The sequence below is a fragment of the Anolis carolinensis genome, chromosome 2, assembly GCF_035594765.1.
Source record: "Anolis carolinensis isolate JA03-04 chromosome 2, rAnoCar3.1.pri, whole genome shotgun sequence".
In the NCBI taxonomy this organism is placed as follows: Eukaryota; Metazoa; Chordata; class Lepidosauria; order Squamata; family Dactyloidae; genus Anolis; species Anolis carolinensis.
In genome coordinates, this window is record NC_085842.1 from 131,411,818 (window position 1) to 131,435,529 (window position 23,712).

A 23,712-nucleotide genomic window follows, 5' to 3' on the forward strand; every position below is an offset into this window, starting at 1 on the left:
AGGGGCCCCACCCAGCCCACGCGGTGCTTCTTGCAGGGCCTCTGCCTTTTCTTGTTACTGGCTCTCTCTCTGAAGGCCTCCAGAGGAGGCAAGATGCTCTTTCCATCTTCAGTCGAAATCCCTCCTACTCTTCCTTAGAACCACTAGACCTGGCCCTCTCCTCAGAGGGCACATAGGAATCGGAGAATGCACAAGAGAAGTAGAGAGTATGTGTTGTTGAAGGCTTTAATGGCCGGAATCACAGGGTTGCTGTGAGTTTTCTGGGCTGTATGGCCATGTTCCAGAAGCATTCTCTCCTGACGTTTCGCCAACATCTGTGGCAGGCATTCTCAGAGGCTCTGAGGTCTGTTGGAAACTCGGCAAGCAGGGTTTATATATCTGTGGAATCTCCAGAGTGGAAAAAAGAACTCTTGTCTGTCTGAGGCAAGTGTGAATGTTGCAATTAATCACACTGATTAGCATTTAATGGCCTTGCAGCCATGGGGGGGCTCCCATGTCTGGGGGAATCCTTTGTTCGGAGGTGTTAGCTGACCTTGATTGTTTCATATCTGGAATTCCCCTGTTTTCAGAGTGAGTTTTTAAAATACTGGTAGCCAGATTATGTTCATTTTCATTGTTTTCTCTTTTCTGTTAAAATTGTCCACATGCTTGTGGATTTCAATGGCTTTTCTTTGTAGCCTGACATGGTGGTTTTTTACAGTGGCCCAGCATTTCTGTGTTCTCAAATAATATGCTGTGCCCAGGTTGTTTCATCAACTGCTCTGCTATGGCTGACTTCTCTGGTTGAATTAGTCTACAGTGCCTTTAATGTTCCTTGATTTGTGTTTGGGTGCTGCATTTGATGATCCCTATGTAGACTTGTCCACAGCTGCGTGGTACTCTGTAGACTCCTGCAGAGGTGAGAGGATCCTTCTTGTCCTTTGCTGAATGTAGCATTTGTTGGATTTTCTTGGTGGGTTTATAGATGGTTTGTTTCTTCATCAGCTTCCCTATGCGGTCAGTGGTTCATTTGATGTATGGTAAGAACACTTTTCCTCTGGGTGGATCTTCATCTTTACTCTCGTGACTTGTTCTTGGCCTTGCAGTTTTTCTGATGTCTGTGGTGGATGGGAATTCCAGACATGAAACAGTCAGGGCCAGCTAACACCTCCCAACAAAGGGTTCCCGCAGGCAGGCAGGCTTTGAATCTGCAAGGCCATTAAATGCTAATCAATGTGATCAATTGCAACATTCACATTGCCTCAAACAGACAAGAGTTCTTTCTCCCACCCTAGACCTTCCGCAGATATATAAACCTAACTTCCTAGTTTCCAACAACCTCTGAGGATGCCTGCCATGGATGTGGGTGAAATTTCAGGAGAGAATGCTTCTGGAACATGGCCAAACAGCCCAGAAAACTTGCAGCAACCCAGTGATTCTGGCCATGAAAGCCTTCGACAACATACTCTCTTCCTGTTACTTAGAACCACTAGACCTGGCTCTCCCCTCAGAGGGAACAAATGAATCTGAGAATGCACAAAAGAAGTCTAGACTTCCTACAAAAGAGACAAAACTTCAGTTCCTGAGTATACTAATAAAGCTATCAAGAATTTGGGAAGGCACACTCTTGCAGCACCTACCTCTTTGGGGTAGTTTTGAGGTATTTAAAGAGAGCAAATATGCTGTTCCTCAGCCGCCTTCTCTTCACGAAGGTGAACATGCCCAGCTCTTTCAGCCATTCCTTCAGATGTTTTGCCTCCATGTCTCAAATGAGCCTGGTTGCTTTTCTCTCAGGGCTCCAACTTCTCTATCTTTTCTTAAAATGAGTTGATCCAAAACTGAACACAGTCCTCCAGGTGAGGCCTGATCAACACTAAATGTGGTAGGACTATTACTTTCCTCAGATGGAACCAGGCAGATTCTCCCAAACAAAAAGATACCATGTTGAAGTATTTCAATTTAAAGATGTAAGCCACACTTACTGTATATCATATTTGTGGTGTGTTGTTAACACTTTTGCTTCACTGTGTCCTCATTCACGCATTTGGTGTGGAAACATTGCCATCCACATATAGTGACAATTAGGTGCTATGACCATGAGTCACTGAATGAGGATTCGCATAAAACATAAAGGCAAAACCTAAGGGATAGTATTAGGAGAATCCATAGTATTGGGAGGATCTATAGACAAATCTGGAAAAATAGCTTGCTGTTTCAACTGTTTGCCAGTTGCAAGTATTCCTCATATTCAGCAAACACAGGTTTTAATGCACCACAAGCCCACAAATTTCCACAGTTGCCTCAAAGCTATGAACTACTATGAGTGCTGTAAAAGCAGCCTAATTTTAATCACCCTGCAGACCAAGGCTGCAGATTCAGACTTTTCAGTTTGCAAATGAATCCTTCTCTAAGCCTTTCATAATACATTGGCTGTAGATGGAAGATACTTTGTTACCTCAAAGCATCACCAAACTTACACAAAGTTTACATACAAGGAAGTCCCATTGGATTCCCAGGACCTGCATCTGAACAAACTTGCATAGGATGTTACTGTGAATGGCCTTTGACTTACTCCCATCCCACCACTGGTGTGGCTATATAAGTCGTCTTTCTGGATAGTCATAGAAGTATGTCTGCTAGTTTCATTTATATTTAATTGTTCCTCAAATGACCTCAAGCTACATGACCTGAGATCAAAGACTTTCTGTATATATTTCAGATTTCAATATTAATGAAATCAATATTCATACCTTTATCATCATAACATATCTGTGAAATAGACTGGCCTAAAATCAAGAATAGGAGGAGCATCCCACAAAATATGAAGCTCCCTCTCAAATAATTTGGAAAGTTGGACCACTAAGGAACTTATCCCACTCTAAATTTTCCCCATTTTCTCACTGTCTTCATACACTGGCTAATGAAGTTTAATCTAGGTCTTCCCACGGTGCACAGTCACTTCTGGTGGCTGTGCATTGAAATTGGTATTGCCAGCATGAAAAAATGGAATAAAAAATCTGTTTTCAGGAATCAGATGTTCCCCCAACTCCTGATAGAAGACAATGATAGGAAGCGGAGGAAAGCAGGGAAACATGAGATGGCAGACCATCCCCAAATACGGATCTTGCCAGGATAGGTTGCGTCCCCAACTATTAAGGATGTTTTACCCTGCTTTCACTTCCTGCACATGGGATAACATTGTTAGACTCCTATGCAGTTCCATCTTCTCAGGCATTATCAAGGAGAACTGTAGTAAATGACCAAAGGCTAAGAAAGACTAAGATTATGACTTTCGTTGAAACCTGGGAATAATAATGGCTGCCTGCCATCTACTGTATGAACACCTACATGGTAGCAAGCTCCACTAAACACATTGAATGCATTGTGTTTGAAAAACATTGTATTTAAGGATGTCCAGTTCGGGCTTCCTCCTAAGTGGGGATTTGAACATCGGCCTTCATCTTAAACACACTAACTTTTGTAGTCCAGTACTAACCGCTGTATAGTACAAACCACCTTGAGGAATAGATGGATGTTCCAAACAAGTGCAAGATTTCAGTGAATAGACTGAAAACTCACTCCAAAGAGACAAGAAGATATTTCCATACTTAACATACACCTCCTCCAAACATTTGATTAGGATAGGGGGCAGAAATAGCAAGCATAATGAGGTTATCACACCCCAGGATGAAGAGGAAATTCAAGGGGGCAGGTAATTACTTGCAGGAAAATGTTCAGCCTTGTTTACCCTCACTGCTGAAATTTGGAGAGATATACAACAACTTTTAAGTTTAGCAAGAGGGACATTACAGTTGATTCATTCATTAGATGTAACTTTGTGTTTAAATTTACTAAACTACTGTATTTCATTTCATAATAATCACACTTTCCCTCCCTTTAAAAAAAGTGCTGTGATTTTTATGCAAGGGAATATGGGTGCACATGGATGAACAAGGTCGGCAGCTGACCCATAGGCTTTGTGTGCCTTACACACCAGTGAGCGAGAGCTATGGGACCTCCTTCAGCTGCCAACAGCTAAGGGAGGCCCCATAGCTCTCCCCAGCAGGCGCATGGGTAGATAAGACTCACCTGCCCATGTGCTTGCAGGTGCATGGGCAGGTGAGGCTTACCTACCCACGTGCCTGCCAGCCAGAGCTAGAAGGCCTCTCTCAGCTGGTGGTAGCTGAAGGAAGCCTAGCGCTTTCACCTTCACCCACCTGTGCGCCTGCCCCTTGGCACTACGAGAGATGCTGTGAGGGGCAGGCATGTAGGCGGCGCTGCAACTTATGTGAGGGACACATAAATCCCTAAAACGGGGCGCCCAGAAGGGTGTGTGACTATTATGTAATAGCGACTATCATAGGATGAAATGAGGTATACAGCAAGAGCAGGACTAGCAGCTCTGTGTTCAGAAGAACCCAAGTTCGGTTGCAACATCTCCAGTTAGAAAAATCAGATAGCCAATGACAGAAATTCCTAGTATGTTGTGGAGTTGGAGCCAGTAACAACAGACAATACTGCAACAGACTAGTACCCTGTTTCCCTGAAAATAAAACATCCCCTGAAAATAAGACCTAGTTGAGGTTTTGGTGAATTGCCAAATATAAGACATCCCCCAAAAGTAAGATCCAGGAGGAGGCTGCATGCATGCTCCTTTCCCTCCTCCTTTGCCTTCCTCGGCGGTGGCAGCTCCCTCCTCCTCCGCCAAGGAAGGCGCGCCACACGTGCCTTCCTCGGTGGAGGAGGAGGGAACAAAATAAGACATCCCCTGAAAATAAGACCTTGCGTGTCTTTGGGAGCAAAAATTAATATAAGACACTGTCTTATTTTCGGGGAAACGCGGTATATGTTTCCTGTGTGCATTTTTAAGAAATCAAATGTACAGACAACTCATATTTAGAGTCACCAATTTGCTTTCATTTTATATTAGCCTAGCCTAGCTAGTTTTCAGAGGCCTCTGCAACAGAGTCATTCGCATATCTTTGTATTTTCTAATTAACATAAACAATGGCACTGGATCTACAGTTAGGTGAAATTAGTTCCCACTGATATCAGTGGAATTTAAGACAATTTAAATGCGAAATAACATTGTGACATCTTAAAGACTAACAAGTTCTATTTTCCATAAGCTTTTGGGGCTGCAACGTAATTCTTAATAGAGGCATCAGTGCAGGCCTATTTCAGGAAAAACTGTCCAACTTGTCAGTCTATAAGGTTTCACTAGAATCCTTGATGTATCCACATCAAAAGATTAACATGATTACCCCTCTGGAATTTTTTTCTGATGGGATCATGGTTCAGCCAACCTGGTTCCATCCATGATTTGCAAACTCATTTTCAACTATTCATGGTTTCCTGGCACACTGCAAGCTGCTTTATCATTTCAGACCCATCAAATTGTAGCCCTAATTCTCAACTCTCGTTTGACGTGTTATTAAAACCGATCTTGTTTATGTATGTTTTATTTTTAATCCAGATAATCAGGAAAAAGAAACACCCATGCAGATGTAATAAAGAAAATGGATAGCTCAGCTGAATGAAGACACAATTCTATAATACCCTCATTTTCAACATCAAAGAGAATTACAGAAAACGGTAACAGAAGGACTGAGCTTACACAGTAATCTTCTTTTCTCATAAAAGCACATTTCATAAGCAACTATATTTATCTTGCTTTAAAATGGCACAAATGAGCAATGCCAGAGTGACGAGGGGGAACAAAATAAAGGAGTAAACATCTGTGTAAAGTTTTATTTTTAAAGTGATATTCTAACCCAAGGCATATCCAATTGAAGCAAAAACAACATTCAACTTAACATTTGAAAACGTTGCATCAAAATAAGTCCTTAGTCAGCAAAAATTATGCTGAAAAATTAATATAGGTTACTGAATATATTGCACAAGATTTCCCTAGCCTAAAATGATACATTTTAATATATTGGTTTTATGGTTCCAGTCCCCTTGATCTTGTCATGTAAGTGTGATTTATTGTTATAATTGTATTATTTTACTTTGTTCAATAATGTGTATTATGATGTTATGTAATGTTTGTGTTTGCTTTTATGACTGTAAACCGCCCTGAGTCCCATCTGGGAGATAGGGCGGTATATAAATAAAGTTTTATTATTTTATTATTTATTATTACTCTTCAAAGTGTTTCAAGACATATTCTTTTTACATTGAAATAATGTGGCTATCCTTACTAACATTTGCTACACTACATACAACCTCATTATAGCACAAATTTGATCATTCTTCAATATGGAGTTAGTTACACAGTACTTCAATAACCTTATGATGTTTTCATTTGTCTTATAGCATCCATCCTTTAACATTTCAAACTTTAACAACTCCTCTGTGAATCAGTCTTAGGTAATATACTAGTTATACCCCAAATCATTTGTGTGATTTGTTGTGCAACCAGGGTATACTGTATCACCTTTGAAATACATAAGCATAAGCTTAGTCTAAAATGTTGGGTTGAATCCATTAAATACAATTAATTTTAAACTATAATATTGTATTCTTTGATTCTAAGATGCACTCCCCCCATATAAACTTCTCTAAAATGTGATGCATCGTAGAACCACAAGTATTTTTGTGTGTATATACATATGCATAAGAAAACTTTTTTCTGTTGGTGGTAGTAAAAGTAGTGTGCGTCTTACAATTGATGATGTCTTAGAACTGAAGAAATACAGAATTAAGTATTAGCATTCTGTGCCAGGCCTCCTATTAGGTAGAGTGAGGCAGCCACTTCAGGTATTTCATTTGTGGTGTTATAAAATGGAATAACATTTATTTTTATTTAATCAGTTTTATTGTACTTATTTTCAGAGGTTCATTTGAAATTTTCTGTTCTCAATACTAAAATAATTATACTTCATGCAGAAAAATAAAATAAATGGACTAGACAGCAAATAAATAAGAAAAAAAATTCAATAATTAGAACCTTTTTCTTGAGGCAAAATAGCAAACATTATTACATATATACTTTGAAACTTAGGTAATACTTCCAAAAATATACTTGAAAGTGTGTTGAGGAAAACAACCCTAAAGAATAATAGCAGTAGGGACTGTTTATAGACCAGTAGTCAATGGAACAAAGAGATATCCTAGGATAGCATGCTAGGTTTCAGTCGTAGATCCATGCATGATCACACCTTGTGTAGTCAACCAGTTCTTCAGGAGCGAACCATAAGTTGATTTCTGTCTCAGCACTTTCTACAGAGTCACTGCCATGAATTATATTTCTAAATAAACATAATTAAAATAAATTAAACTGTGGTTATCATGTTAAACAAATATACAAGAATAATAGGTTTTCTTTTACTTTTTACAAAAAAACAACAACACACATACACAAGAAAAATATTTGGCCATTTTAATCTTATGATCTTTAAGCCCTCCCAAGGCACTACCTCTACATGGTGAGGCAACTATATGCTTCTGTGAGGCAAGATCTTGGAATCTTCGTGGACAACGAATTGAACATGAGCCAACAGTGAGATACAGCAGCTAAAAAAGCCAATGGGATTTTGGGCTGCATCAAAAGGAGTATAGTGTCTATATGAAGGGAAGCCATGGTTCCTTTATATTCAGCTTTAGTTAGACCTCACCTGGAAGACTGTCCAAATCTGGGCACCACAGTTCAAAAGAAATATTGACAAGCTGAAAGGTGTCCAGAGGAGAGTGACTAAAATGATCAAAGGTTTGGAGATCATAAATTCCTATGAGAAGTGTCTTAAAGAAGAGAAGGTTGAGATACATGATAGCCATGTACAAATATGTGAAAGGGTGTCATAAGGAAGGGGAGCAGGCTTGTTTTCTACTGCCCTTGAAACTAGGACTAGAAGCAGTGGGTTCAAATGACAGGAAAGGCAATTCCACCGGAATATTAGGAAGAACTTCCTGACCATACGAGTTGTTCAACAGTAGAACTCTCTTCCTCAGAGTATGGTGGAAGTTCCTTCCTTGGAAATATTTAAACAGAAGCTGGATGACCATCTGTCAGGGATATTTTGATTGTGCTTTTCCTGCCATGGCAGGGGGTTGGACTAGATGGCCCATGAGATCTCTTCCAATTCTGTTATGCTATGATTTTATGAAGATACTGTGCTGATGGCTTTAGTCCTGCTAGAAGGCTCTCCCAGGGTAGACAGGCTTTTGCTGAGGAGCTAGAGTGAATGTGCCAAACAGCTCCTAGGCAGCAGTAGTCGTGGGGGATGACACTGGAGGTACATCTCTCAAATATAACAGCAGTGGCAACATAGCTAGTACTTGCTAGTACTGCACAAAAGGGGGCATGTTAAATCCTTTTGAATGTCTTTTAACTAAAAATCCTACAATGAGATAATTGAAAATGAAGCAAGCCATACACTGACACTCCCAGGTTAGGAGGAAGGAATAGCAACCATTTAAAATATACAGATGACATTATTAGCAGAAAATTACAAAAACTTTGAAAGATTTACTGAAAAGAAGTCAAGGAAGAAAGTGCAAAGGCAGGTTTACAGATGAACAGAAAACAAAAATAATGACCACAGCTGATTAAAGTAGATGAAGATGTTAAAAAGATTTTCCATATCTTAGCTCAAGCAATAATCAGAAAGGAAACTAATCAAGAAATCAGAAGACTAGTATAAGCAGCTATGAAAGAACTAGACAAGTACCTAAGGTGTAAAGATACATCACTTAATATTGTTAGAATTGTCCATCACATTTCTCATTTTTATGTATAGTTGGTAAAGTCAGGCAATGAAGAAAGCCCATAGGAAGAAAATCAAACACATCTGGAATGTGACACTAGAGGAGAATTCTACTGATACTTTGGATTGCTAAAAAGATCTTTAAATTGGTCCTTGAGCAAATCAAGCCTGAACCCTTTCTAGATAATTGAACTGACACTGCCATACTTTGGAAATAACATGAGAAAACATGGCTCTCTAGAAAATACAATAAAGGCAATAGGAAAAGAAGAATGTGGTGTTAGAGGAGGATAGACCCAATTAAAAAGCCATGGTATAAAGTCTGCAAGATCTGAACAAGTAAGTGATTTGGAGGTCTCTTCATTTATAAGATCACCATAATTTGAAGCTGATTTTATGACATTTAACAACAAGTTTACCTGCCAACTTGTACACAGAAGTCTCCACGAATGGTCCCTGGCTTGGAGTCTGCAGGATTAGTTTCTCCCAGCATTACTCTCCCAGTCTTTACCACATTAAGACCTTCCCATACCTTTAATAGCCAAAGAAAGGACTGTCATAATAAGAATTAGCATATAGTAAAGCAACAGTATTAGAGTAGAATACCATAACCACCTGCTGGGATGTTAAGATTATCTTCAGAAGCCCTCTTCTGAGTGCCCTCTGGATGAGGTGAATCGATAATTATTATAGTGAAACTTTTCAATGGTAGCAGCATGGTTGTACAAAACCAGAATCCTTTTTTTGCCTGTCTTTGATTTTTTTTCTAGCACCATGTAAAGACATTTTTATTTTCCCAGACTTCTTCAGATTTTAAAAACTGCACTTGTTTAAATCCTTTCAATGTGGTTGGTTTTACTTTGTTTTTATTTTGTACACATTTTTAGAATTTTAATATGTTTTATGTTGAAATATTCTGTAGTCCTAGCTCTGTTCTATGAGCTTTGAAGGCTATTAGTGGGTTCTATTGTTAGCAGGTATATACCATATTTACTAGAATCTAATGCTTGCCTTTTTTGGCTAAATTACCTTTCCAAAATTGGGGTGCGCATTCGATTCGCATCATACAGTAATTTTAGTGCAGAGTGAAAGCAAAAGGGGAAGCTGCTTCAGGTGGTGCACCTGGGGCTCCTCTTTGAGGGATGCTGTCTCTAATTAAATGGTGAAAGCTCAGTGCTATGCAATCCTGGGATTTGTAGTTTGGTGAGACACCAGCATTCTTTGGCAGAGGAAGCTCAAAACCTTGTAAAACTACAGCCCCAAAGATCCCATAGTATTGAACCAAGGCAATTAAAGTGGATTCATTCTACAGCACAGATGTACTCCAAAGTTTTCTTTAACATTGCTGGAAGCTTTGGTGTTCTAATACAAATTTTATATAATGAAGGAATTGTAAGCAGGCAACAACAGTAATGCATATCTTTTTTGGCCAAATTACAAAGAGCTCTCTTCTTGCTGCTGCTCATTACATTCAGCAGCATTTTTTAAATTTCATTGTTTTGAAACCGAGGTGCGCATTAGATTCGATGGGACATTAGACTCGAGTAAATACGGTTATATTCAGGGAGCTTTTCCAGGAAAGTTTGGGCATTGAGTGTTATAGAAATTGGGTAAAAAAGCCAAGGCCACATTCTTAGCAGTTTTGTATTAATATGAACAGAACTCAATCAGTATACAGAGTTAAAAGTCAATGTGAATATAAGATAAGCCCAATTTATCAGTAAACAATGTACAGATCCTAAAGCAGCATTATTCACACTTAAGCTCAACTCTGTACATATGGTATTTAACTGTGAATTGGCAATTCTAACTTGTTTCCAGAAGATACTGTGTTGAAGCTAGCTGTCTCCTAAAGTTGGGAGAGGGCTTTTTGTGGCTGTTCTCAACCTTTGGAACCTTAGAGAGAAGATGAAATCATCTACACTGACAATTCAAAACTAGCTTCAAACTGTGGTGGCCAGACACCAAACTCCCACAGAAGTGTGCAAAAGAGAGTCTTTTGCACAACAGTGTTCTGTGGTTTGTGTCATAACCCTCCGGGCCTCAAACTGGTTCTAGGATTTCCTATGTAATCATCTGCACAAGGAACCACTCGTTAATATTGGCTTGATATTGCATTAAATGATCAGTATAGATGGGACCTTGGATAGCTCCCATCTTGTTTTCTTTGTGTTGATAAGTGAAAACTGCAATACAATAGTGTGCAGCACTACTGACTTCTTTTAATTTTGTCTTTTATGGGTTTGTTTGGATTAATTCTACTGATAAGAGTTTTTAAAATCATTAAAACATAAGCAAAACAGCATCAAAGCTTGGAAAAGCACCTATAAGAGAAAGCAACTATTCCTGTAGTTCTTACTGCCAGGATCCTTCCCTTCACTTATGATATTGCTTTATGGTGATTCGTACTTTTATGACAGCTACATAAAGATGATGATTAGATCAAGGAGCTGATCCGTTATTATGGCAATTGTTTGTATTTTGCTGTTCTGGCTAAATTGCTGTTTGAGAACAAAATATTGACTACACGATTAAAGCCACATTAACCCATAGCTTCCCTAACTTTCTCTATACCCACAACCATGCATATAAATGTTGGCAGTCCTAAGAACCCTTAAGCCAAGCTAGTACATGGACAGGAGACTACCAGATGATGTAGGCAATATTTCAGTAGAAGATATTGGTAAAACCATCTCTGAATATTCTTTGCCTGAGAAAATCCTATGGAATTAATGGGATTGCCATAAATTGGTAGGCAATTTGTATGCATATGCATGCGCGCACACATATAGGTCAAGTATAATCTAGATAACTTGCCTCATTATAAACTTTCAGTGCATATATATGAAGACTTACCATGGCTACAACAGGTCCAGAGTGCATATATCTAACTAAACCAGCATAGAATGGCCTATCTTTCAGGTCAATGTAATGTTCTCTCAGGAGATCTTCGGAGGCCTGCAGGAACAAATGCTTAACATAAGAACTTAAGAGCATCTTATGTCACATAACATTAGCCACAGGGGCAGTATTAATCCTTAAATTGCATGCATTCTTTTCAAAGACTGGTCCACACTGTATTAGAAGAGAAGCAGCCTAATAGTAGTCCAAAATATTTATTTTGGTTTATTTGTAAATATGCTTTCTACTTACATCAGTTTACTGATTTCTGCAGCTCCAAGAACAGCCAAAGCTTAAAGTTTAAAATCTACAATGGGGGACTCACCTTTCAGACTAAGGACACCACTTACTAAAATTAGAGTACTCAGCATGGCTTTGTCGTCTGCCAGGTATTGGAAAGATTCCAAAATATAAGGCTATCTTGGTGTTGGATGAATATATCTGCTTGAATTGGTGAACCAATGAGCATTTTAATGACATTTGATATTTTCAAAATCTCAAATGTGGTAGAAAAGGGTAGAATAAAATAAACTACTAGAAACAATAAAATAAAGTCAAAACAATAAAATAGATAATTAAAAAGAATTCACTGAATTACAGGGGAATTGGCAATGTTAAGTGCTGCATAAATAATCAGAAAATATTTTTTGCAAACAAGTACTTCTAATGAGAATGATAGACTGACTGACCAGAAATGACAGTGACAATGAAAACTTACATGCATGAATTTCATGGCTACCAGTTTGAATCCCTTCTGTTCAAATCGCTTGATAATTTCTCCGACCAAGCCTCGCTGCACTCCATCAGGCTTGATAGCTATGAAAGTGCGCTCACTCATTGTCCTACTGCAATAGAAAGCAAGGATTAATCTGGCTATATGTCTCGAGGGTAGAAACACAGTCTACCAAAGCATTATGGTATAGAACCATCAGTGGAATGGATTAGGTACAAGTGTATACAGAATATTCAAATCAAAAATACACCAAGCACATTCAACCATTTGTAGATGAATAATTTGGAAATTATATCATTATCATCTTGCTAAACAATCACTTGCATGAGAAAAGATACATTTATTTGTTTATTTACTTCTGTTCTTTTTATCTCGCCTTTCTTCCGATACAGGGACTCAAGGCAGCCAACAACAAACAACATGCCACAATACAATTAAAACCAGAGCAAATGCAATAAAATGTGAATATAAAAATTCAAAATCAATTACATCTTTATGTCATGAAGCATAAAAGCATAAAAATACAATTAAAATTACATTTAAAAATGACACAAGCCCCCGAAATCTTGCTCCCAGCATCCCCATTACAAAAATAATCATGTAAATTAAGAGGTACATAGTAATAGAGATCTAGCAATAAAGAATCTGAAACAATTATTTAATAATCCTAACTTGGATATCAGAAACAATCAATAGGTTTGTATTATAACATTATGAGAAATTAAGAGAAAACTATGATATCCAAAAGTCGTTCCCCTACAGAATCAAATATACCAATTACAGTTCATGAGTTGAAACGTAATAACTTTCTTTCACTTTTCACATAGTCCCAAAATAATTACATAAGACAATGTCTCAGTATGGGTTAATATCATAGTTTATTTATTCCACTGTCTTCACATCCTGTTCCTAAACAAATTTATTTTAAACATTCTGTTGATTTAATTTAAATCTCTTTCAGCGGTGCGTTTAGGAACAGAGCATTATAAAAAGAATGTTATTATAAACCACCTGCAATATCATACCATCAGTTGATTGATCTCATTAAATTCTATCAATCTTCAGACCTCAAATGGCATTACAGAATGACACATGCATCCACTCTTCCTACAATTTCAACACCAATGATCTTGAGTAGTCATATAATATTTCATCTGACATTTCTCGTGGCATATTCCTCAAATGCCCATATGCTTTTGACATTTTTTTCTGCCTACAGAAAATTCAGCCAAATTTCGAGTCCCTGAGCACTCCTACTGATAAGCTTCCTCTACTACTTTTCCTATAGCTTACCCATGCCTTATGTCACCTGAGACGCCTTAGCATCCCCTAAACATCCATCCATCATACCTGCTATTGAGCTGCTGCTGCTGTTGCTTCTGCTGAGCGGCTTGTGCTGGCGGCTGTGGTAGGGTTATTGCAGCCCCCAGCCTGGCGAAAGCCCAGCCTCACAGTTGGACTCTTTTGGAGAGAGGGCTGGACCCCACGTGTCCATTAGCCGGCTGCTTTGGTGTCATCTCTTCTTTGGGGGTTTTGCCAAATGTAGGGCTAAATTCTTGGCTCAGTGGACGCCATCTGCTGTTGCTTTCAAGGATAGCTGTGTGCATTTCTATGTAGTAGACACTCAGGCTGCTCATTTTTCCACCAAAATCAACAAGGTCTGTAGAATTAAGACAGTCTGACACCATTTTAACTGCTATGGCTCAGTAATGTGGAACTCTGGAATTTGTAGTTTGGTGAGACATTGGCATTCTTTAGCAGAGAAAGCATAAGATCATAGAAAATTACAGTTTCTATGATTCCAGTTGTTTTAAATCTTGAAAGATGATGCTGTCAAGGTGATGCATGCCATATGCCAGCAAATATGGAAAACACAAGAATGACCATCAGATTGGAAAAAAATCAATTTATATTCCCATACCAAAAAAGGGAAACACTAAAGAATTATCAGACTTTCGATAAAATAGTGAAGACATTTTTTTCCAGACAACCTCGATAAAATAGTGAAGACATCACACTGGCAACGAAGAGACATCTGGAGACATCACACTGGCAACGAAGGTCCGCATAGTTAAAGCAATGGTATTCCCTGTAGTAACCTATGGATGCGAGAGCTGGAACATAAGGAAGGCTGAGCGAAGGAAGATAAGATGCTTTTGAACTGTGGTGTTGGAAGAAAATTCTGAGAGTGCATTGGATCACAAGAAGATCCAACCAGTCCATGCTCCAGGAAATAATGCTCGGCTGCTCACTGGAAGGAAGGCTATTAGAGGCAAAGATGAAGTACTTTAGAGACATAATGAGAAGACAGGAAAGCTTGGAGAAGAGAATGATGTTGGGGAAAATGGAAGGAAAAAGGAAGAGGTGGCGACTAAGGGCAAGATGGGTGGATGGTATCCCTGAAGTGACTGGCTTGATCTTGAAGGAGCTATGGGTGGCGATGGCCAACAGGAAGCTCTGGTGTGGGCTGGTCCACGAGGTCAAGAAGAGTCGGAAACGACTGAACAAATAAACAAATGACACAGCATTGTGCTGTGTCAGTAAAGTGATGAAAAACTGCACAGGACAAGTGTTGTTGCTGCCAAAGACTTACATGACTATTTGTAGACATTTGTGGTTATTCTGTGCTTTCAAATCAACTCTGACATATGGCAACCCATCCTAGAGTTTTTCCAGCAACATTTAATCAGAAAAGAATAAATGAGAAGGTTACTCAGTGAAATACATGGCTCACCAAATTTCAGACCAACACTTTAACTTATACAACAAACAGTCTCTCGATAAAAATACTGCATATCATTAATATAATTTCAGTCTCCTCACTTCTCTTATCCTTTTGCCACACTCTTTTCGTAATATTTATTTATACATCAGCCTGTTGATATTTGTCTTTTAATCCTCTCACTAGATAGATCCTCTGCCTTTTTTTTCTTCCTGTGAATACTCTTGATCCTTTTATCCTTTGCCCTTTAACGCCCCAGTTGCTAGTGCCAGCATAAGTTCAAAGTGGCTGTGTCTGCTAATACAAGTCACTCTATAAAGTGTGTGTATGTGTGTGTATGTGTGGATATATTTATTGTACATACAGTATCTGCATTTCTTTTCCCTTTTACCACTAAAACAGTGATGATCATTTGTTGTGTATTTCTCCAGGCCACCACTGGCTCTTCACCTTTTTAAGGCATGCAGCAAAATAATAATAATAATAATAATGTGTTGTCGAAGGCTTTCATGGCCGGGATCACAGGGTTGTTGTATGTCTTTCGGGCTGTGTGGCCATGTTCCAGAAGCATTCTCTCCTGACGTTTCGCCCACATCTATGGCAGGCATCCTCAGAGGTTGTGAGGTATGGAGAAAACTAAGCAAAGAGGTTAATATATATCTGTGGAAAGTCTAGGGTGAGAGAGGTCAGTGTGAATGTGTAGTTAATCACTTAAATTAGCATTGAAAAGCTTATCTGCTGTCTTCTTCCTGCCTCTGGGGCATCCTTTGTTTAGAGTCGTTAACTGCCCTTGGTTGATTCATGTCTGGAAACCCTCTGTTTTCAGAGTATTGCTTTTTATTTACTGTTCTGATTTTTGAGTTTTGTAATACTGGTAGCCAGATTTTGTTCATTTTCATGGTTTCTTCCTTTCTGTTGAAGTTGTCCACATGCTTGTGGATTTCAATGGCTTCTCTGTGTAGTCTGACATGATAGTTGTTAGAATGGTCCAGCATTTTTGTGTTCTCAAATAGTATTCTGTGTCCAGGCTGGTTCATCAAATGCTCTGCTATGGCTGATTTCTCTGGTTGAATTAGTCTGCAGTGCCTTTCATGTTCTTTGACTCTTGTTTGGGCGCTGCGTTTGGTTGTCCCTATGTAGACTTGTCCACAGCTGCATGGTATCCGGTAGACTCCTGCAGAAGAGAGAGGATCCCTCTTGTCCTTCGCTGACCGTAGCATTTGTTGGATTTTCTTCGTGGGTTTGTAGATAGTTTGTAGGTTGTGCCTCTTCATCAGCTTCCCTATGCGGTCAGTAGTTCCCTTGATGTATGGTAAGTACACCTTTCCTCTGGGTGGATCTTTGTCTTGACTCTCATGGCTTGTTCTTGGCCTTGCAGCTCTTCTGATGTCTGTGGTGGAGTATCCATTGGCCTGTAGAGCCCAGTTTAGGTGGTTGAGTTCACCTTGGAGGAGGTGAGGTTCGCAGATTCTTTGTGCACGGTCTGTCAGGGCTTTGATTGTGCTCCTTTTTTGACTTGGGTGATGGTTGGAGTTTTTATGAAGGTATCTATCTGTGTGTGTAGGTTTTCTGTAAACTGTGTGGCCCAATTGTTGATTGGGTTTGCGGATGACCAGAACATCTAGAAATGGCAGTTTTCCTTCCTTTTCTTTTTCCATGGTGAATTGGATGTTTGGGTGGATGCTGTTAAGATGGTCCAGGAACTTGCTGAGTTCTTCCTCTCCATGGCTCCAAATCGTGAAGGTGTCATCTACGTATCTGAACCAAACAGTTGGCTTTTTTGGTGCTGTTTCTAGGGCCTGTTTTTCAAAGTATTCCATATAGAAATTTGCTACTACTGGGCTGAGAGGGCTCCCCATGGCCACTCCATCCTTCTGTTCATAGAATCCAGTGTCCCACTGAAAGTAGCTAGTGGTGAGGCAATGGTGAAACAGGGCTGTGATGTCTTCTGGGAAGTTTTGTTTGATTAGTGTGAGGGTGTCAGCTACTGGGACTTTGGTAAAAAGGGACACCACATCAAAGCTGATCAGGATGTCCTTGGTGCTTAGATTGAGGTTGCTGATCTTTTCTATAAAGTGTGTAGAGTCCTTGATATGAAAGTCCATGAAAGCCTTCGACAACACATTGAACATCTCTACGGGGAGAAATTGTTCCAAGACACACGGAGATTGGAAAAACTAAGGACCAGGAAAGCACATCTGCTGTGCTCCCTGACCTTCCTTCTACGCTGCAGAGACACAGATACCATCCCACAATTTCTTGCAGCCAAAAGGACCTTCAAAACACCACAGGCTCATCGCATTTACAACCGCCTGGAACGCAACCTCTTGAGAGAGAGAATCCACACCATCCGCAAAGAACTCGCAAACACAGACAAAGAACTGCTGCACCTCCACATCAACATCAGCCAAAAGATGAATACCCAGGACTGGGATAAAATAGACAGCCTTACCTACAAGAAAATGGAGAAAGACATGGTTCTCCACACCAAGAGACAAAAACAAAAATTTGACAAATGCCGTAAGCAACAGCCAAAGCCAGAACTGGATAAATCACGGACCATCATCAACCTGACAGACAGACAACTCACTGAAGACCAAGTATCCATTCTAGAAAAAGGAGGAAATTTTGCAGTCACCACCACCAGGATCCCAGTAGAAAACATCATTGCCAATGTTGAATCAGCAATTTACCAGCTCCCTGAGGAAGAAGCAGAGGAGGTAAGAATTGAAACAGCAAGGATCCTGAGAAATGCAAAACTCCCCCCCAGCAACATAACGAGAAAAGAAAGACAGGCCATCAAAGATCTCAACTCAGATCCTGAAATCATCATTCTTCCAGCTGACAAGGGGAATGCCACAGTAATCATGGAAACAAAACAATACAAAGAAAAAATCAGACAACTTCTAGATCCCACAATTTACAAGAAACTGAAACAAGACCCCACTAACAAAATCACCAGAAAAACGAACACTCTAATCAAGAACTCCTCCATTAACTTTGACATACGCCAACAGCTGTGCAAATCAGAAGCCCTCCCACCCAGGCTTTACGGACTCCCCAAAATCCACAAGGACTCCATCCCACTCAGACCCATTGTAAGTGCCATTGGATCGCCGACTTACAACCTGGCAAAATTTCTGGCTACACAGCTACAAACCCACATTGGGCTCACTGCACATTATATCAAGGACTCTACACACTTTATAGAAAAGATCAGCAACCTCAATCTAAGCACCAAGGACATCCTGATCAGCTTTGATGTGGTGTCCCTTTTTACCAAAGTCCCAGTAGCTGACACCCTCACACTAATCAAACAAAACTTCCCAGAAGACATCACAGCCCTGTTTCACCATTGCCTCACCACTAGCTACTTTCAGTGGGACACTGGATTCTATGAACAGAAGGATGGAGTGGCCATGGGGAGCCCTCTCAGCCCAGTAGTAGCAAATTTCTATATGGAATACTTTGAAAAACAGGCCCTAGAAACAGCACCAAAAAAGCCAACTGTTTGGTTCAGATACGTAGATGACACCTTCACGATTTGGAGCCATGGAGAGGAAGAACTCAGCAAGTTCCTGGACCATCTTAACAGCATCCACCCAAACATCCAATTCACCATGGAAAAAGAAAAGGAAGGAAAACTGCCATTTCTAGATGTTCTGGTCATCCGCAAACCCAATCAACAATTGGGCCACACAGTTTACAGAAAACCTACACACACAGATAGATACCTTCATAAAAACTCCAACCATCACCCAAGTCAAAAAAGGAGCACAATCAAAGCCCTGACAGACCGTGCACAAAGAATCTGCGAACCTCACCTCCTCCAAGGTGAACTCAACCACCTAAACTGGGCTCTACAGGCCAATGGATACTCCACCACAGACATCAGAAGAGCTGCAAGGCCAAGAACAAGCCATGAGAGTCAAGACAAAGATCCACCCAGAGGAAAGGTGTACTTACCATACATCAAGGGAACTACTGACCGCATAGGGAAGCTGATGAAGAGGCACAACCTACAAACTATCTACAAACCCACGAAGAAAATCCAACAAATGCTACGGTCAGCGAAGGACAAGAGGGATCCTCTCTCTTCTGCAGGAGTCTACCGGATACCATGCAGCTGTGGACAAGTCTACATAGGGACAACCAAACGCAGCGCCCAAACAAGAGTCAAAGAACATGAAAGGCACTGCAGACTAATTCAACCAGAGAAATCAGCCATAGCAGAGCATTTGATGAACCAGCCTGGACACAGAATACTATTTGAGAACACAAAAATGCTGGACCATTCTAACAACTATCATGTCAGACTACACAGAGAAGCCATTGAAATCCACAAGCATGTGGACAACTTCAACAGAAAGGAAGAAACCATGAAAATGAACAAAATCTGGCTACCAGTATTACAAAACTCAAAAATCAGAACAGTAAATAAAAAGCAATACTCTGAAAACAGAGGGTTTCCAGACATGAATCAACCAAGGGCAGTTAACGACTCTAAACAAAGGATGCCCCAGAGGCAGGAAGAAGACAGCAGATAAGCTTTTCAATGCTAATTTAAGTGATTAACTACACATTCACACTGACCTCTCTCACCCTAGACTTTCCACAGATATATATTAACCTCTTTGCTTAGTTTTCTCCATACCTCACAACCTCTGAGGATGCCTGCCATAGATGTGGGCGAAACGTCAGGAGAGAATGCTTCTGGAACATGGCCACACAGCCCGAAAGACATACAACAACCCAATAATAATAATAATAATAATAATATAATACAAAATCCAGCATGTTTATCTTGTTTGCTGTGTCATACAATAAAATAATAATAATAATAATAATAATAATAATAATAATAATAATAATAATAATGATCAATTGGAACTTATGCCTCAAGTACCACCTCCCAGCAGCAAAGAACTGGTGGGATCACAAACCAGCAAAGGTTGTGGAAAATGAGCATGCAAAGATACTGTGGGACTTCTGAATCCAGACTGACAAAGTTCTGGAACACAACACACCAGACATCACAGTTGTGGAAAAGAAAAAGGTTTGGATCATTGATGTTGCCATCCCAGGTGACAGTTGCATTGATGAAAAACAACAGGAAAAACTCAGCCACTATCAGGACCTCAAGATTGAACTTCAAAGACTCTGGCAGAAACCAGTGCAGGTGGTCCCGGTGGTGATGGGCACACTGGGTGCCGTGCCAAAAGATCTCAGCCGGCATTTGGAAACAATAGACATTGACAAAATTACGATCTGCCAACTGCAAAAGGCCACCCTGCTGGGATCTGCACGCATCATCCGAAAATACATCACACAGTCCTAGACACTTGGGAAGTGTTCAACTTGTGGTTTTGTAAAACGAAATCCAGCATATCTATCTTGTTTGCTGTGTCATACGTTGTTGTGTCAATAATAATAATAATAATAATAATAATAATCTTTATTTATATCTCACCCTGTCTCCCAGAGGGAACTCAGGGCAGTTAACAACAAATATCGGTAAACATTCAATGCCGTAAACACTAGACCAGGACAAATAACCCAGCCCACCCAGACCCAAAACACACCCTTACCCACATCGACATCAAAAGCAATAACACATTATCAAAAATTAAACTATTTTCCTATCTATGTGATTATCTATTCTATCTATATATCTATCATCTATTGCTGTGTGCTTTTCATCTTAAGAACAGACAAGCATCTCAAGCTCAAACCTTCTCTGATCTAATTCTGCAAACCGATTGAGAGATGTTCTCCATCAATAACTCATCACTTCTGACAAGTAATTTTTTATCAACATTTCCCATTAATAAAATGAGCCTGATGAACAAAATACTGCTGTTTAAGGTCATACTAGATAAAACAATAAAAATGTGAATCTATTTAACATGTTTGTTTTTAAAACTGCAATTGCATAGACAATGACACTCAGTAATCATCACCCTGCTATCGGTAAATTTCATTGACCAATAGACACATTTGAAATAAGTAACACATGTCCGTCCATCCCTCCACCCCAAAAATCCCAAATCTTTGTGTGCTTTATTTGTTTGACAATGGAATATGATTCCTCGGAGTGTTATGGAGTGCCTTTTTCTGGAGGGTTTTAAGCACAGCCTGGATGGCCATCTGTCATGAGTGTTTTTTATTGTGTTTTCCTGTATAGCAGAGGGTTGGATTGGATGGCCCTTGTGGCCTTAAAACTCTATGAATTACAAACAATCTTTTGAAAAAATATTGGGGCTATCATTACCAATTATCTTACAAAGAGGCCTTCGCAAAGATGTTGGGAGTGACCCCTTTTCTCTGTAGTTTTTAGCATGTGTGTATTTGGGGCACAGTTGTCAGATGAGCTTCAAAGAGAGGTCAAATTTAGACTAGGACTGTGGATATTGAGGGTCCGTGCCTGGTGAGCGTTTACGCTAAAACCTGAAGTTCCCAATTGAAGAACACACTCACCAGGTGAAGACAGCCACAGTTTTATTAGGAATCAGGCCAGAAAGGATGCGTGTATGGCTGATGCCAAAATGTACAAGCATAACATTCAATACAGAGACATGCATTTTTATATGGTTGACAGCTATTCAGATTTCCCGTTCTGCCCACTCCCTAATTGGCCAGCAGAGAGGCCGGTCTAAACTAGCACCCTGATTGGCTGGTGCTCTGGTGATGTTGCTTCCTCCAGGCTGGGATTCCCTGGCGGAGGGGAGGAGATGATGGGGGCTGGCTCGGGGAACGCCAATCAGCTGTCGAGGGCGTGTGAGGGAGGTGAGCCCTGGAAAGTTCATTGTCTGTATTGGGAAATGTAAATAAGTCTTTGAATAGTTTAACTCTTTTAGTCCTTGGCAATGAGGAAGTTTCCTGGGAAAAACCGAGGCAAGGGGTCTTGAGAAAAAAGATAATGATCTTCCATAATCAGGTCTTGGGTGTCAAATAAAGGAACTCAAAAGAGTGTACATACCTTGAGTCTCTGTTTCCGTTGCCAGCCATCTAGCAGCCTGATGGAGACAATCAGCTGATGATATTAGATGAAGAGTAGAAACCAGCTGCTGATCCATATGTGTACGCAGTGGCACTTGATTGTCACCTTTGTCTACAGATTTTGCTCAACCACAGATTCCAGGAAATTCCTCAGTGGTGTCACCAAGGGGGCAAAGACCCCTGTGGCTGGCTCAGGCAGAAGATACAGTAGAATCTCACTTATCCAACACTCACTTATCCAACATTCTGGATAATCCAACACATTTTTGGAGTCAATGTTTTCAATATATCGTGATATTTTGGTGCTAAATTCATAAATTCAGTAATTACTACATAGCATTATTGCGTATTGAACTACTTTTTCTACCAAATTTGTTGTCTAACATGATGTTTTGGTGCTTAATTTTTTAAATCATAACCTAATTTGATGTTTAATAGGCTTTTCCTTAATCCCTCCTTATTATCCAACATATTCGCTTATCCAACATTCTTCCGGCCCGTTTATGTTGGATAAGTGAGACTCTACTGTATATATACACACACACACACATATATACAGTAGAGTCTCACTTATCCAAGCCTCGCTTATCCAAGCCTCTGGATAATCCAAGCCATTTTTGTAGTCAATGTTTTCAATATATCGTGATATTTTGGTGCTAAATTCGTAAATGCGGTAATTACAGCATAACATTACTGCGTATTGAACTACTTTTTCTGTCTAATTTGTTGTATAACATGATGTTTTGATGTTTAATTTGTAAAATCATAACCTAGTTTGATGTTTAATAGGCTTTTCCTTAATCCCTCCTTATTATCCAAGATATTATCCCTCCTTATTATCCAAGCTTCTGCCAGGCCCGTTTAGCTTGGATAAGTGGGACTCTCTCTCTCTCTCTATACACACACACACACACACACACACACACACACACACACACATAGAGAGAGGGGGGGGGAAGGATACAGAAGATGATAAATGATACAAGATAGGCAAAGAGTTCCAAGGAAAGATACATTTTATTAAAGGGTTGAAAAAGGATAGGGTCTCTGTGACAGATTTACTGCTGCAGATGCAATACCTATCAGCGCATATCTGTGGACCTTTAATTAAAAGATATAAAAATGAAAATAGGTTACTAAGGGAGAGTTGTGGATGCTTGTTTCCCTGCCAGTCGTGTCCTTTGCTGGTCACAGAGGTTCGGCAGAGAAGGGAAGGAAAATCATTTATTTCATTTTGGTGCCCTGAGAGAACTATACATCATTGGGGTGGACGGGTGCTGTGTTCGACAACAAGAGAACGTTACTTTCACAAATAAGAATTCTGCTTCTCTGTATATCGTGTAGCTGTGGACAAGTCTACATAGGAACCACCAAATGCAGCGCCTAGACACTAATCAAAGAACATGAAAGCCACTGCAGACTAATTCAACCAGACAAGTCAGCAATAGCAGAGCACTTGCTAAACCAACCTGGACAAAGAATATTATTTGAGAATACAGAAATGCTGAACCACTCTGATAACCATAATGTCAGACAACACAGAGAAGCCATTGAAATCCATAAGCACGTGAACAATTTCAACAAAAAGGACGATATCATGAAAATGAACAAAATCTGTTTACCACTGTTAAAAAAACACCAAAATCAAGACAGTAAATAAGGAACACCAC

General features: G+C 39.8%; 1 protein-coding gene and 1 long non-coding RNA gene across 3 annotated transcripts; one reads left to right on the forward strand and one right to left on the reverse strand.

Annotated features, from left to right (window-relative positions):
- Positions 1–54: 54 nt before the first annotated feature.
- On the forward strand, positions 55–6,110 carry LOC134296234 (uncharacterized). The gene is made up of 2 exons (XR_010002851.1): positions 55–1,946; positions 5,456–6,110. It is a non-coding gene; the product is annotated as an uncharacterized LOC134296234 (long non-coding RNA).
- On the reverse strand, positions 5,717–22,438 carry nme1 (NME/NM23 nucleoside diphosphate kinase 1). Of its 2 annotated transcripts, none has more exons than XM_008104546.3 (5): positions 22,023–22,438; positions 12,307–12,433; positions 11,544–11,645; positions 9,107–9,219; positions 5,717–7,232 (listed from the first exon to the last, which is right to left on the reverse strand). In XM_008104546.3, the coding sequence occupies exons 1-5, from the start codon at positions 22,049–22,051 to the stop codon at positions 7,115–7,117; spliced, it is 489 nt and encodes a 162-aa protein (XP_008102753.1). In that variant the 5' UTR covers positions 22,052–22,438; the 3' UTR covers positions 5,717–7,114. The 2 variants fall into 2 exon arrangements, with proteins under 2 accessions (XP_008102753.1, XP_003217333.1); XM_003217285.4 differs by lacking the exon at positions 22,023–22,438 and adding an exon at positions 13,672–13,970.
- Between the last annotated feature and the right edge of the window lie 1,274 nt (positions 22,439–23,712).

Coding starts and splice junctions, on each gene's coding strand:
- nme1 (XM_008104546.3), bottom strand. CDS start 22,051: ATGGCTGGCAACGGAAACAGAGACTCAAG. Junction 12,434..22,022: donor AACGGAAACAGAGACTCAAG/GTATGTACACTC, acceptor TTTCTATTGCAG/TAGGACAATGAGTGAGCGCA. Junction 11,646..12,306: donor TAGCCATGAAATTCATGCAT/GTAAGTTTTCAT, acceptor TTGTTCCTGCAG/GCCTCCGAAGATCTCCTGAG.